Source organism: Vicugna pacos, chromosome 8 (genome assembly GCF_048564905.1).
Source record: "Vicugna pacos chromosome 8, VicPac4, whole genome shotgun sequence".
Classification (NCBI taxonomy): domain Eukaryota; kingdom Metazoa; phylum Chordata; class Mammalia; order Artiodactyla; family Camelidae; genus Vicugna; species Vicugna pacos.
The window spans coordinates 44,476,632-44,493,774 of NC_132994.1; the positions used below are offsets into that span (position 1 = coordinate 44,476,632).

A 17,143-nucleotide genomic window follows, 5' to 3' on the forward strand; every position below is an offset into this window, starting at 1 on the left:
CTGTCAGGTTCTATAAGGGCAGCTACCTGGCCTTTCCACCAATACTCCTAAGCACCTAGAAGACTGACTCCCGTGGTAAGACTCATTCAGTGAACAAATGAATAAATGAATGATTAAACATCTAGGGAAAATTAGAGAATTTACTAATTCAACATAAATCATTTGTCAAGAAAGCAGATTTGTATCGCACCAATGCCATTCTCAATTTTGCATTTCTTTTTATACCTGTTTCATAAGATTATTACATTATGATCTCTTAAAATTTGAAATTTCCTCAATTAACCTGAGGTAAGCATGTTAAGCCTACCTTTCAGATTCAAGTTTATTGGCCTAAACTCATTTATCATTTTTAAACATATTTCTTTAGACATTGTTTTTTTCTGACCCCATCACCAACATCACTGAATGCAATTCGATTTTACTTGCAGCTGAGACAGGAATAGCTATCTTTATGGATGAAAATTATTCTTTATATTCTAATGCATGAAGGTTAGAAGCAGTGTATATAAATAACATTGTATGAGGAGTTATTTTTGTGATTGTTTTGAAGATCGGAAATATGGTCATAGGGGCTCTTTTAATGTCTATATAAAGCAGAACTAAAAGGTCAACCAATGAGAAGGGAGAAGAATTTTTTCCCTCATTCCCCCATGTATCTTTGCCCTTTTGTACTGTAAATTGCACAGGCTGGCATTTCAATGAACAATGTCAAAGGCAAAGCACTTGCCTTCAACCTATGCTAAAAGACAGCTGGCAAGGGGCAGAAGGAAAAACACTGCCAAACGCTTTCCACGCAGAACTGCCTATTGCACATCCACTTCTCCAGTCTCTCAGATTACACAACTTGCCCTGTGGACAAAGGAGAAGTCGCCAGAGGAGCACTTTTCTTCCAACAGAGCAACAGCTCTATTCCACTGCCGAGACCAATAACCCCTCCTGGCCGCCTCTGTTAAGCAAAGACACCAGGATGATGATCTGAACCATTTCAGCCCTTAAATCACGTTTGTAACAGCAGCTATTTTTGTCCCAGGCTATTTCTGCATTTTGCTTATTTGGCTCTCACGAATAAAATTACTCATCCAGGACTGGGTAGGTGTAATGCACAAATGCAAGTGGAATTCAGACACTAATAAGGACATGCTGTAATAATTTCGACCAGAGCCAGCTTGTCATAATGGCTAGGGTAAGTGTGACACTTATTTCTCTGGTTTAGGAATACAAGCCAGCTGGCAAGGGACGATGGATGTTCACACTATTGTCCTCTGGCAACTCAGTAGGAAAGAGACTAAAAAAATCATTTTGTGCTCACATCATCAAGTATGTCTGTTGTTCCACAGATTGTGTGTGTCGTTTGTGTGTGGGTAGTCAAATCAAGTAGCTGACAGACAAGTTATTTAATCAAGTGGTAGCTAAATTCCATCATAAGGTATTTTTTTTTTAAGTTTAAATTTAGAAAGAGAAATTAAGGATCAGCTACTCAAGTTCTCAACTTTTCCTTTCTCCTGCCCCAAGGTAAGCAACGGTGGTGACATTCTCCCATCACTAACACTTGTGCTCTAAAAGCAGCAATGGTCAAAGGGAACATCTTTCACACATGTCCAAATTCCTTGGTAGTGCCTACTGGAATCTCATGTAGTTGACCAAGTGTCCTCTCCCAAGACATTCCTTTCCCCAGGCCTGACCCCCACCAGCCTCAACAGAGAGCCACTGATGCTATTGCAGCTCCTGGGTTTAGGAAAAGCAGGAGCCTGGAATGATGAGGGACTTGCTCAAGGTCACGCAGCCAGTAGCAGGATTAGACCTCACATTCAGGCTTCTGACTCCCTGCAGAGTATTCTGTTCCACCGCTCCAGGCAGCTTCCTTTATGGGGCTTAATGAGTGTTTTCTTTATTTGGTGTTATGGACAAATGCTCCTGTTCTCCCCCCGCCCCTCACATTCATATATTGAAGCTGTAACCCCAATGTGTTGATATCTGGAAATGGGGCCTCAGGGAGGTAATCAAGGTTAAATGGGGTCATGAGGGTGGGCTCTGGTCTGACAGAGTGAGTGCCCTTATGAGAAGAGACAGCAGAGAGCTTTCCGTCTTCGTGCATCCACACCAAGGAAAGGCCACGTGAGCGCACAGTGGGATGGTGGCTGCCTGCAAGCCAGGAAAAGCAGCCTCCGAATGAAATCTACCTTGCTGGCACCTTGATCTTAGACCCCATAGCCTCCAGAACTCTGGTAAATAAATTTCTAGTGTTAAGCCATCTGATCTATGGTATTTTGTTATGGCAACCCAAGCAGAGTAGTAGATCTGGCAACACAAGACTCACGCCAGGATCATTTTTAAAAAGCATATCTGCAGGCCTCACATCAGAATCATAATGTTTGAGGGGGTGATAGAGTCTGGTGTTTGAAATATCTTAATCTCTAGGAAAGTATGATTTTAAAAGCTGCCCAGATGGGGGTGCAATTGTCTATACTGGATCTATACTTTGAGAATGAAAGGGAGTGTGATTAATAACTAGACCAGTCCAACAGATGCCAAACCAGCACATATGTCACCTCGATCTTGGGTGATCCTGCTGCACTCCTTGCCTCCCAGTTGCCAATGATTGCTGCAGATTTGACCCTGGTTTTGGAACCAGAGAGAATAGAATTCAAGTGCTGATTCCTTCTTGTATAAGCAGTAGGAACTTTTACTCTTGGGAAAAGAAAAGTGAATCTGTGGTCCTTTTTGCTCACCTGTGAAATGTGGGTGGTACTTTCCATCAATTTATCTTTAGTACCTGAGTGGTTAAAACAATGTAAGTAGAAACGAACATTGGCATGAATGGGTGAATCTCATTTAAAGCGGATCTTGAAGTTTCAAGACAATGATGCAAGCATATACAATGGACAGAGATAAATATTTGTTCCTTTCCCCTGTATTATGTATTTTTAATACGTAAAATTACAACTATCTAATTTCTATTGTGCTGCCTTTGGATAGAAATCATTTTAAAAGCAGATGTTACAGTTGTAAGAAAAGAAACGGTTTCCCTAAAGTTTAAAGTGACTCTCCTGTCATGTAATAATGGTGGAAGATGGCAGCTTGGATACCAGCGTCCTTTCAAGGCTTCTTTCTGGTTCTACTGTTTTCCTGGAAGAGACGCCATGACTTTTCTAAGGGCAAAACTGTCTATTATTCTCTCAAAACAATTAACACAAAAACTTTTGAATTCAGTGAAGGTCAGAGGATTAATAGGTTTTATCTGCAATGTGTTTGAAAAGCTAATTAAGACTCCACATACAGCAGAGGAGACTGGGAATACAATATTTGGTTTCTCTCTACATGACTACAGTGAGCAAAAGTGAATAGTGAAAGACAAAGTGGATGTGGAAACTTCACTGACAGGAGGCAACTCCTTTTTAAAGGAAATAAAACTGAAAATACTTCTCCTTTGACAGAAGATGCTTCCTTTATTAATTCAACAAATGTATTCAGCAGCTGCTTTATACCGGCATTATTCTAGGTGCTAGATATTCAGTGCTGAACAAAACAGATATGGTCTCTATTCTTTTTCCTTTTTTTCTTTTTTTAGCCTAGAGACAACCTGATTAACAAAGAAATCACATTAAAAATTAATGAAAATAATTTTTAGTTGTTGTTAACAAATGGGAAAAGGGAAATTCTCTTCGGTTCTCCAAAACATTATTTAACTTAAACACTGACATGAAAGTAAACATGTTACTTAAAGTCATCATAACAAGAAGAAATCCGTTTTCCTATAATACTTTTATATTCACTTACTACAGCATTCTTCTTCCAGTTAAAAGAGAGGAAACAGCAGAGATTTCAATATTCTCTGGGAAACTTTATCTGCCAAAACCCATTAAATGAGTACTAATGTATGTTTTCTTTGCCTTGCTCTGGACCCCAGTTGCCATACACTGTGTCATTTTCCTTTATAATGTTTTGAATGGCTATCTTCTCTGGATACATTGTATTGGGTCAGGCCCTCCTTATTTCTCACCAGCACTATTTTAATAGATTTGAACTGTAGAACATTTATTAAAATAGCTTTCCAACTAGTATTTCTCTTGGTCTTTCCCCCTTGACAATATATTGGCAGGTTAATATTTATATGTTATACACACACACCCATACACATGACTGATGAAGTCCCCATGACCTGCACATGGAGATTATAATGGCAAATCATTATTGCTCACAATTTACACAAGGAGTAATTTAAAATAGTTGCATAAAATGGTGCAAGGTTATGTAACATGACTTAGACCTAACAAAAAAGCATTTGATGTTTTCAGTACTTACTGCCTAAGGCTAAATTCTAGATTACAAGCCTCTTATTTCCTGTGTTTATCTCAATAATGGCAATTATCATAGGTTTTAAAACCTCCTGGGTCTATGATAGATATTGTAGATTGTAACAGAGAGGATATGTGCTTTCAAGGGTCTGTTAGACGGAAAAAAATCAGCTAAAAGATGTAACAGGACTAAAGCACGGGTTACCATGTAACAAAGGATAGAGAGCTCTTTCTAACTACAGTTACTCGGGAAGCTAATAAATGTAACAGCATTATGGGGTGCTGTATTCTCTAATTTGTCTTGGGCTGACTCACTGTGTTTATTAATAGTTTGGAGAGATAAACAGGTTGTTAATTTTATACTCTAGCTATAAAATGCCATCTTTTCAAATTGAAAGGCAACACGAAAGTCAAGTTTAAACTCAGAATAAAATTAAAAGCATCATTTGGGTTTTGTTTTCTATTTTATTTATAAAATAAAACAAATGAGAGTCACCCCTGCTTTTAATCATAAAAAAATTGAATTACCTTAACATAATGTTTTCTGGCCAGCAAGGGCTGAATTGACAAATATAGTTTCTTTTCTAAGTCTGATTAAATAAATACATGTGTATATATATATATATATATATATATATATATATATATATATATATGTATTTTTTCACTCTCTAAAGCAGACTACCATACAACAAGCACTATGAACAAATATCAGAGAATTGTTTTCCTCTTATAAAAATTCCTGCAGCTACACAAGATCCAACAAACACAAAATCCTTAATATATTTATCTACCTGCATGATTTGATAGTTTTTAAATAGTTACAGCTATTCTAAACCTGTATGGAAATGCCATTTGGTGATGAACATTCAGGTTGGCAATGGCAGGATCCCAGCATAAACTACTTTGGACAAGTAGAGGAATTAACTAAATGATGTAACCTAACGGCAGGAGGTCAGGGGATGGCAGTTTCCAGGGATACCGGGATCGTAGGCTCGAAATACCATTAAAATTCTACCTTCATCCTTTGCGTCTATGTGTCAGCATTATTTTCAAGATTGGCTATCAAGAAAGGGGTGTAAGCATAATCAATGACATTTCCTGGACTTGTATGACCTAATTTCACCACCTTAAAAGAAGAGCCATCTCTCTTTTGTCCTTTTAAAAAAGGCCACGGACAAGACCCTGGCCCAGCTTGGGTCATGCGCCCACACTGTTGGGCAGAGTGGCAGGTGCATCAGTGATGATCACTCGCATCCCCATCTGAGCTACAGGACTGGACTTACAGAGGAGAGCTAGTCACCAAGTGGGTGGGATGCGAAGAAGAGAGAAGTGTGAGAGGGAAAGATTTTAAATGCCTACTGTCAGTTTTTGTTGATACAATTTTTCAACAGGCAAGAATAAAAGAGTTTTTGGTTCATCATGTTTATATACTCTACCTAACTGGATTCAATGGCACACAAGCATACTTTATGCCCAGTGCTACCAATGCATCAAACTGAATGAAAACTGTCTCTCAATCTACAGTCTTTAATTCCTTCCTGCCTTACAGCTTCTTCCCATTCCTAATTGGTTATTCTGGCCTACTTCTTTCATGCTGACTTTTACACACTTATGCCTTCTTACCAGGACTAAATCCTTTCATAGCAACCATTTTATAACAAAGTTGAAACCATGGCTTTTTTCAAGTGCATTATATTTTTATAGGCTCTCTACAAACAAGGAAGGATAACTCATGCATTAATTAGCTTTCTGCCTGTGATTTTATGAAAACCACTTGCTAGCTAAAGACCTCACATGTTGATTGTAACTGTCATGCTGATAAAAAAAGTTGGGTGAAGCTGAAATTCAATTGAGACAGCATTTTAAAATTTGCACATACTTGTGAAATGCAAATGCTGAGACTGTGGGCTCTTTTGGAAATGAAAGACATTTGCTCAAAAAGCAAATGGTTAGAAATGGTAAGAACACGAGGTTAGAACCTTAGGTTAATGGCCTCGGTGCACAAAGGTGCTGCCCTGGTGTTATCTGCAGCTATCGGTTCATGAAGCCTTTTGCATCATCGTGGGGACTTCAGATTTCCTCCGAGTGAGATGGAAATCTCTGTAAAGGTAGAAGAAGATGGAGGTACGTTCTCCATCGGCCTGGCTGCCACATTAGCTATAATAAGCAGAGTCCATTTTTAACATGTAGTAGAAACAAGAAATAAACTTTGTCAAAGTTGCTGACATTTTTAGGTTTTCGGTTGTTATGGTTGTTACAGTATGACCTTGCCAAGGGAAGTAAGAGGTGATGGTACTTAAATGAGGGTGGTTCTAAAAGATGATTGGAAGGAGCTCTATGTCAAAGATGAAAGCAACAGGATTTTTTTTCTTTTTCAAAAATTTAATCCTGTGGATTTTTTTTTTGTTTTTTGTATTTTTGCGTTCTTTTTTAATTTTTAAATCTTTACTTATTTATTTTTTAATTGAAATATATAGTCAGTTACTTCAATGTGTCAATTTCCAGTACAACATAGTGTTTCAGTCATGTGTATACATACATATATTCGTTTTCATATTCTTTTTCATTATAAGTTACTACTAGATATTGAATATAGTTCCCTGTGCTATATAGAAGAAATTTTTAAAAACCTATTTTATATATAGTAGTTAATATTTGCGAATCTCAAACTCCCAGTTTATCCCTTCCCACCCCCCTTTCCCCTGGGTAACCAAATGTTTGTTTACTATGTCTCTGAGTCTGTTTCTGTAGTGCCCTTGACAAGAAGTGTGTGGGTTCAAAAGCCTGAAAGTAGTGGGTACATGAAAGTCTTAGAGAAGAGAGTAGACAACCCATAAAGAGTTTAGTTCCAAAGGGTCTTTGAGGAGTGGAAAAATAATCCGAGAGAAATTAACCATCAGTGGCAGGACATTTGTTTTAATGTATAAGAGAGGTTATAGCATGTTGTATGCTGCTGGGAATGACCAGAAGTTAAGATGAATTTTCAGGGGAAGGGGTTGCTGGAGAGACATTCCTGAGTTAGCAGAGGACAATAGCATATTGTGCACAAGAGCAAAAGTTGTTCCTATAAGTATGAACATTTTAACGTTTTGTATTGCATTGCATTGTACTGTCTTGTCTTGTCTTGTCTTGTCTTGTATTGTATTGTATGGTATTGTATTCAGTCAAGGAGGCAGAGGACATAAGGAGAGGAGTAAAGTGTGCTAGTGGATTCCATCGTTAGAGCTCATGAGACCTGTCTTCTAATTTTTATTTTCTAAGGGAACTAGGAAGCAAGGTATTCAGCTGACAGAGAAGAAGGGTGAACAGGTAAAGAAGAATTGAAAAAAAAAAAAAAGAGGAAAAGCTTGGAAACAATAGTTTCAGAAAAGAGAGTGAACTGCTAAGTTTTCATTCCTAATAGGTTATAGAATCACTTGGCAGCATCATTTCAAAAGACTAAGTGTTTACTTGAAAAATGTCCACAGAGCCACTGCATGTGAGGCACAATGGAGCAATAAGACTTAGTATGAATTTCTAGCAATATGAACAAAAATGTAAATTTAGTGAATATACTTATTTCTAAGGCGGGGAGGGCCCAATAATTTCATCTGTTCATTTGATAGACTTATTACACATATTCAATACCATGGTGCTTTTTTTTTTGTCCTTTAATTTGCATAGCTTGAGTATGTACCTATCTCTACATCAGCACAGTATTTTTCAGGACAATTATATATGCCTCTGCTTCTGATGTATTTTAGTGTTAGTCTTTTCATATGTTCATCTTTTTGATTTTATATTCTAAGATTAATTTAGCTAACAGGACTATCCTTGACTAAGATAATTGCTACATTTTTTTTCCTTGAGACTGAAATTCTTTTGGAAAAAAGAAAGATTTCTTTTAATTACAGAAGAATTATATATGCTCCTCCATGCCTCCTTCTTAAGTAACAGGCAAACTTCCTCAAACATAATCACAATTCTATTTTCCAGTCTGAAAATTCTGTTATCTGAAACTTTTTTCCCTGTCTTTTGCATCATAAGTAATTGCTATATTGTCCCTTTTACCCAAAACTTATTGTCATTGGAGATTCCCCTTCTGAGATATCTCAAGGTATTTCTTTACCCTGAGGGCAATTAACCATTTCTCCATATATGTTATGCATTTTATTTCCTTTTTTTAATAGTGTCCTGGGTTTAGGCAGACATTAATAAAACATGCTCTGATTAGATTCAGAATAATGTTTTATGTATGGTAGACAGACAGGAGAAAGAGGCTCAATTTAGGTTATACACAGTGAGCAACAGTGAACATTTACTATGATCTCACTTCCGGAACCAACTCTTGACCATTTTTTTAAGTAATAATCAGCTAAGATTTTGACATATGACCAAATTTAAAACCATGATAATAAAAAAATCTTCACTTCAAAATTAAATAATACAGATATCAGTTTCATTTAACCTATTTAATTTTAGAAAAATACAATCTTCTTAGCATCCTTAAATTTAATATAATCATTCTTTCTATAGGATTAATCTCCATGAATCCCAGAGAGATACCCACTCTCCTGCTTGAACAGCTGCAATGGTAGACTTCACTGGCTGAAAAGGTTCCCTGTATAATCTCGAACATCCCATATTGTCATCTGTTAAGTTCAACTATTGAGTCCTAATGCTCGGGGGTAATAGAGAGTAAGTTCACCCAAATAGGAGAGCACACCAAAGTTAAACACATATTGATGCTCTCACTGGTTTCTCGCTTCCACGTTAAACATCACGTTTCCAAAGTACTCCTTTCTGAATACAATCTGGTTTGTTTAAAAAAATATTTGTTAAAATTAAAGACACTTATCCAAGTGAGATTCTAATACTACAAGGTACAGTGGAAGGATTTCCTCTTCACTCTAGACATAACATTTTGATTAATTAAAATCTGCAATTTCATTTGCTTTTTTGAGGACTGCATTACATTACATTATCATATGTTGAGTTGCTTTTCTAAAAAACTTATGTATTCTCTCCATGGATGGTAGCTTTAACAGTTGTCCTTTATTTTATTCTGTATATAAATTAAAAAAATAAAACCATCCTTATTTCTACTATCTAGAAATAACTTATCGAAGAGAATCTTCATGTTGTTGGGTTTTTCCCCCATGTAGTAATTATTCCACTTTAGTGTGTGTGTGTGTGTATGTTTTTTAATACTTATTTAGCTTTGAGGGACTCAACCTCTTGCTTCCAATTTCAGTCCAAATATCCTGGACAAAGTTTATTTCATTGCTCTGCATAAGGGATAGGAACTATGGCCTAAGCTAAGACAATCAGATTATTCCTTCACTCTCACCACAAAGGTTAGTTCAAGAATGGGCCCTTAAGGACCAATATGACTCAGTTCAGATGTTCTGTTTGCGCTCTCAGGAAGCCGATCTATTCTTCTTTTCAGAGGACATAAATAAGAGAGGATATAGGGCAGGCAGTAACTGATAACAGCCAATTTGCAATCAAATGGGCCAATACCAAGGAAACAGAGTCTAAAAATGAAGAGAGATAAACCTCATTCTAATGATATCATTTGAACCCTGGGTCAAGCTGAACTTGAAGACAGTTTATTGTATTAGAACTGCATTTGAATAAAGCAATAAATTCCTTATTTTAGATTGTCTGCCACTGCGAGAGCAAATATTTTCAGTAATAAACCACCATTAAAATTTTGAGTTCCCGTCTCCAGCTTGTTTAAAATGTTAAATGCATCTAGATCAAGCGACAGGTTACATAAGTCTGTGGCTTGGCCTCGTTCTAAATCTCTAACAGGCACCAGCCTACCAGAGAAGAGACACAATTTCTATACTCATGCCTTAATCTTAGTGTGAACTCTTTTATCTGCCCTATTGTGATAGTGCTCACAGTACATTATGAAGTCTATTTGCCTCTTTTCTAAGGTCTTTGAGAACAAGAACCATGTGTTTTACCCAGATTGATCTCCAATATTTAGCAGATTTCCTTGCAGATGTTATGCACTTACTCAATATTTGTTTGATGAAGAAAGGAAAACATAATTTCTACAAGGAAAAAAAATCAGACTCATAGTATATTTCATTTCTTTCCCTCATACTTATGCCTGTCTGCAATATGATCTCAAAGAATTAGGGAAAAAAGAAGAGGGGAAAAAAAAGAAAGCAAAGGAAAAGACGCTAAAGCCACTTACAAGCAAGCAGCACTTCCTGGAGTTGGAAAAAATGTTTGCAGGTTGTTAAAGACCATAAGTGTTATTTGGTGAACTTCTTACTGCCTTGTCTCCATTACTAACTGGTAACCATAGCCAAGATACTTAACTGCTCCAATCCTGGGCTTCCCTTTCTATAAAATGAGCATTATAATATCTACCTCATGAGTTGTTATAAGGATTAAATGAGAAAATGGCAAATAAATTTAACTGTTATTACTATTACGTTAAGATGCTCTTCATAAAAAGAATTCATATTGGCACAGTTTGCTAAGTTAATTCTGAAAATTTGTTTTTGAAATCCCAAGAGAGGCTAGAATTGAGGGAAATGCCATTTTGAAAAACGTTCAAGCTTTCTTCAGTGGAAGTAAAATCATGTAGACTTTTACGATATATAATAATTTTCTTCCTGGATATTTTACATCCGTATGCTTAAATGTATTATTTCAGATCACAAGGGAACTCAGGCTATGTTATTACCCAACAGATTGGTCAAAATCCTCCCATATTTTTAAATTAAAAAAAACACATGTTTCTAACTGGTATCACTTACACCACTCTGTGTAATCATCTCATTAAAATTTAATTTGTGAAGTTTCCAAGAGAGCATTTTGTTTTAATGTTAGGTTACTTTGTTTTTTTTTTCCAGAAAATAATTCATTCTGAATATAAACTGCTATTAAAAATAATTTATCTAATATGAGTATAAGAAATACTTAAGATATCATCATGCAAATACATACAGGGAAGAAATTGTCATAGTCTACTTATTTTTCCTCTTACGTATTTCAATGCTCCTCATTGAAAGTATTTCATAAAACATAACACAGCTTCCTCACATTCAAGTTTATGGCAGATTTTGTTTGTCTTCAGTATGAGGTAGTCTAGATTTTCCACATTTTCCACAAGCACTCAAAACATTTAAAAGAATCACTTTCTATACTAGTTTATTCTTTTAGGTTTGAATAATTTTTGAATATGAATCTTTTCCCTTTCTGAGTTTTAAAATGTTTAAAAACATTTTTTTAAACCAAAATGCCTTTTCATCCTTTTGCATTGGGACCAAACACACTTTTGTATTGTTCAAACCCCAAGCTAGAACACGCGGGATTATCTCAGGGAGCCCACAGCATGTCATGACGCTAAATCCTTCCTACTGTCTCTGAAGCATTGTAGCTTCTCTCCAGCTAATCCAGATGTGATACAAGACGTACTCAAGCATCATATTAGGCAACAAGCTGGCAGACTTTCCTGTATTGTTCCACTACAAATTCTTTTACCCTCAAGAGAATTGGCAACTATTGTTTTACATGATTTTTATGATTACAAAACACTTGAAAATAGATTCTCTTGCCTTCAAAGTAATTCGAGCATTGTAAATGTTTTTAATATAGTTGAGCTGCCATCATCTGAACTCAGACGTACAACCTAATCTATCTGGGAGCTAACAGCGCACTTGAAAGCTCTCTACTGTTGTCCTGTAATTACGTAGCACCCCAAAGTTAAGGCTAGGAATTACTCATTAGATCAGGTTCTATTTCTGCCAGATTTCCAACTGTTTACCTGTGTGAACTTTTTTAAAAAATAATTTTATCTAGAATATACATTAGAATAATTACCCAGTATCACTCAAAAGTGTGTGAAGTGTCTGTATTTTATAACTTGATAGCAATAAAATACCTAGAATCCTAAAAAAATTTTTCTAGATTTCGAAGTGTCTAAAAAATTATAAGCTGATAACTTTGTCAAATCTTACCCAAATGATTATGTGTAAAATACAAAAGTCAGATCTGAGCTAACTTTCTCCAATCAAATAGAAAAAGATGGGATGAGCACGAAAAGTTATAATCTCAAAATACAAGTCTGGAAAACAGAAGTTTCCTTTTTTCAACAAACTTAACAGTGAACGCATATGAAGGATACTAAAATGTTATCTTGCCAATTGTTCTTGTACACATAAATATTTCAAGGAAGTTACTTTTAATTACAAGTAAATGTATTTTCATGGTCTGAAATCTGCCATGTAAATTATTTTGAGCTACAGTAGTTAGAAGAACTTGTTACAAAAGATTCATAAAATAAAACATGATAGACTATGACTGGAAGGCATAAAATTTAATGATATATTCAAAGCTACAAGCTTCTATAAAGAAGTCTTTGCAATTTCTCAATGGGAAAAGCAGATCTTATGTAGAAAAATCAAATAGCCAAAGGTTTTAGTCAGTTGCCCGTATAGAAGCCCCTCTGCTTACATTAACTAGAGTGCTTTGTATATCTAGCATTGGAAGATGTTTTTAAAAAGGTTTTATTACCTTTCTTGATTTTTTTGGTAGCATTTATTCAGGGTGAAACATACTTTATAACATTATAAAACTATCCTGGTGATTATTTTTTCATCTCTCTTGATTTTTTTTATTGAAATATAGTCAATTTAGTTTGTGGTGTACTGCATAGTGATTCCGTTATACGTATACATATTCCTTTTCATATTATTTTTCATTATAGGCTATTACAAGATATTGAATATAGTTCCTTGTGTTATACAGTAGGATCTTGTTGTTTATTTTATAAACATAGTAGCTAGTACCTGCAAATCCCCAACTCTCAGTTTATCCCTCTCCTACTCTTTCATGCCTGGTAACCACAAGTTTATTTTCTATGTCTGTGTGTCTGTGAGTCTGTTTCTGTTCTGTAAATAAATTAATTTGTGTCAGTTTTTGGATTCTACATATAAGTGATATATGGTATTTGTCTTTCTCTTTCTGGCTTACTTCACATAGTATGACAATTTTCAATATTATTTAGTGACATTTGTTTTTTCTTCCACCATGAACTATTCCAAATATATTGATAAGAATAAGAAATTATTATAAAAAACAAGAAATTATTATAATGAATCCCACTGTATCAGTTACCTAATTCCAACCATTATTAATTCATGGACTGGCAATTTTGTATCCTATAAAACCCACCCACATTTTCCCTAACAGATTATTAACAAAGTGTGATTTACCAGTTTCATGCAGTAGAGGCTCATTTACCAAACAATAGAATTTAAGCCTTAGGTTCATTTGCATCTATATAATAATAACATATAAATGTAACAAAATAAAATAACAATATAACATATGAGTACACTGTATCATTACATTATTAATACATTATTAATCATAAATAATACAAAAGTTAATAAAAATATAATAACATACCATGATAAAACTTTTATATTAAATAAGCATCTGGACATATTTTATGCCTTGTAAACTTGCTACTACTTGGGGCTAGAGTAGTAATATCAGCTGTTCTGCCAAATTCCTCTGACTATTTTAGGAAGAAATAACATACGTGTCGCAGCTCTTCAAGATTTCAGGTTATTCTCAATTTCTCTCATTATCTCTGGAAATTTTTACTACTTTCATAGTAAGTTTCAAAATGGCTGTTTTTAAAGTATGTTGCTCTCACATGAAAATATGGTCGGAGAATTAAACTCTAAAAAGAAACATGAGCTAGAAATCAACACTAATGAATCTCTGTCTCTGTCTGTCTGTCTCTCTCACACACATACACCTCACACATACAATTTTGAGTATTTGGAAGTTAAGAGCTTGCCAACAAGTAATTTACACATATTTTAATTAAGCAGCTGAACTGACTTGTAAGAGCCAATGGTCTTTTGTGTAATCAAAAGTAAAATGGCAGACAAACAAACCAAAAACTGGTTCCAAGAAGGAAGACCTGTTTTTCGACACTTGCTGAGCAGCCTTCCCCGGAGGTGCTGCGCCATCACCCAGGCCAATGTCTGTGCCAGTGGATGAGCACCCGCCTTGCGGGAAGGGATATTGGCGTAATCAGTTCTCCTGCCAGTGGCGCACAGTCTAATTCTGACATGACTGCTGGGCTAATAACACAGGTCTCCTGGGAGCATAAAAGCATCAGATTTTCCCAGCACTCACTGAACAGAAAAGTGTGGTGCCTTTCCCCTCGAAAACAAAAGCCCAGTCAAAACAACCACCACACACACCACTGAGCTTTGCCAAAAGCCTTTTTTGTGATTTTGCTTTTGTGATGTTCACATCTACGGGAAATACTTTGCCAATTACAATTCAGAGCTTTCTTCTGTAAATACTTTAATAAAACGGATGGCTCAGGAAGAACCTTGTTTCTCTTTAGCACTCAATCGTACAGCTGTCACAGATACACTGACTCAAGCAACCAGTTTCTCAGTATCAACATATGCTCAGAATTGATAAGATATATTTTTATATCTTTCTTATGATATATGATATATGATATGATTTTATATCTTTTCTTATGATAAGATATATATTTCACCAGAAAAACAAAGAATGTTTCAAAGAAAACAAAATAAATGAACATCCAATAATAAAATTAATAATAATAATAATTCAAATGCAAAGCAATTGTCAATCAAGTCCCAAACTCACAGAACACATGGCCATCTCTTCCTGGACAATTTGTAAGCCAGGCAATTGTGCAACTCAGTGTTTTACAATAGTTTTACCCCATTTATAGAATGATGTAGGGTTTTCCATAATTCCTATTTGCTACTTACTAAGACTGATCAATGTCTAGTTTGCTATCTTATGATCCTTCCCAGAGTCCTTCACCATCACATTTTTTTTTCCAACCTACATCATTACTTCCTGGGAAGAGAAGGGTTCTCACTCATGGCACGCGGCGCAGCCTGCTCACCCCACACCATGTCCTGCCTTGAAGTTCTCTCTTCAACTCACCTTCATTTAAGTTTACCTACTGACTCATTTTCTACAGCATTGTTTTTAGCTCATTGTCACACAGGGATAATCTAGAAGTCTCATTCACTTTAAATGTTGGTAGTGGAGAGGAATTTGTTTGTCATCCCAGCACACAGACCCTAGGAGATTTGCATTTTAATAGAAGACAATTCTTTCATAACTCAAAGGAATGGAGTATCTCTAATGGTGGAGTTCCAAGCATTACTGATACTAGTGGAGGAAATATTTGGGGTAAAAACACTTATACCAAACCATAATCCTTGAGATGACTCTCTTTTTCACCTAGACTTTTAACCTGAAAAAAAGCCAGAATTCCTGTTTGAACAAGAATGAAAGCAGAACAAAATTTAAAGCAAAAATCTAAGCTGTTGAACAACACTGTTTCTTAGTGGAATGTATTATTATCTTTGCAATCTTTGCTTCTTTGCAAAGTGAAGTTATTGTACAATGTAGCTCTTCTCAATTTCATTATGTCTTTATCAAGTTGGCCTTAAAGTTCTCAGCTTCACTAAACTTAGACAGGTATCTTCCTGACCTTAGACTCCCAATCTCCTCTTCTTAGACCACATTAGAGAACTTGTAATTGTAAATTCTTCCTCTGCTCTTTCAAGATATAAATCTTCTTAAAAACCTCTTTCCAGTTTTACAGCCCATGAGTGCCATCCCTTTGAAATGTAATCCTCAAGAAAGATAGTACCTCCGTCTCCCACTTTCTGTAGGAGGGTAAGAACTTAACTCCCTTGGGTGCCTTGCTCCATGCTGTAAAACTACACTGCTGACGTGAAAATAAAAGAAAATTTACTCCCTTTTTGAGATGAAGATGGTCTACAATCCCCCAACCCCACACCAGCTCTTAAAAACTTTCCTGTTTGTGGTTTCAGTGAAATTGAGTTCAGAATGGGTTCTGGTCTCTCTCTCCTATTGCAATAGCCTTGAATAACTTCTTTCCTTGTTTAATTCTGTCCAGTGCAATTTTTGCTTTGACAGCCTGTTCATGGACAGATTTATGTACCTAGATTCAATTTGTTTACATTGCCCCCAAGATTCCTTCATTAAACAAATATCCTGAACACAATCTGACTAAGGAAGCAAAGAAAGTAAGGACAATACCTTTTTTCTTCACATCCACGACAGTTTCCTTCTCAGGTTTCTTTTTGACATCTTCTTTTTCTGGTGGTAAAATGAGAAAACTATAAGCATCTGTTTAATTCTCATGTATTTCAGGACACATATGACTGCCATTAACATCCAACTCATCTTGTATAGAGTGATCCTAAATCTGAGCTGTAGTCCTGTCAAATATGAGTGAACCAGCACTTCTGTAACAGACCTGTAGTTTTTGTGTGCTTTGTCTTCAGGAAGAAAGCAAGTTTTTGCTAAGGTCAAAAAACTCTCATGACAAAGCGACATTAGATGGCATTATTAATTATGGTATAATTCAATCATTTTTCTAAAGGACATTAAAAATAATATATGTTCCCTGGGCTATCAGCTCACTGCAAACATGTCAGAAGCTCAGAAATCTCCTGGGCTTACTTGGGACTTCAAATGTACTATTTGAAAACAACCAGCTAAACAGAACAAAACAGCAAACCAATCAGCCAGTTTCTTTCCCATACATTCAATGATTTACTCTTTTGATAGACAATTTTATTAAACTAAATTAATTGGATAGTAATCTTCATATTCATATATGTAATCAAATAAATAATGAATTAGAAAGAATTGAGCACCACTCCTAAGAAAGAAAAAAAAATAATCAGTAACAAATTTTTTTAAATGTTTAGGCTTGAATTGTCTGTTAAAAATTCATCAATTTCAAGTTTATTTGGAATATTTATAAATCTCAAGACTGTTTGTTA

At 35.6% G+C, this 17,143-nt stretch overlaps 1 protein-coding gene across 1 annotated transcript in view; it reads right to left on the bottom strand.

The window, feature by feature from the left end:
- Positions 1-17,143, bottom strand: part of TRDN (triadin) — a gene marked incomplete at its 5' end in the record, with an annotated part of 362,619 nt that overhangs the window by 132,652 nt on the left and 212,824 nt on the right. The window contains one exon of the mRNA XM_072965935.1: positions 16,392-16,451. Coding sequence (XP_072822036.1) covers positions 16,392-16,451 — 60 coding nt within the window. The remainder of the gene's footprint in view (positions 1-16,391; positions 16,452-17,143) is intronic.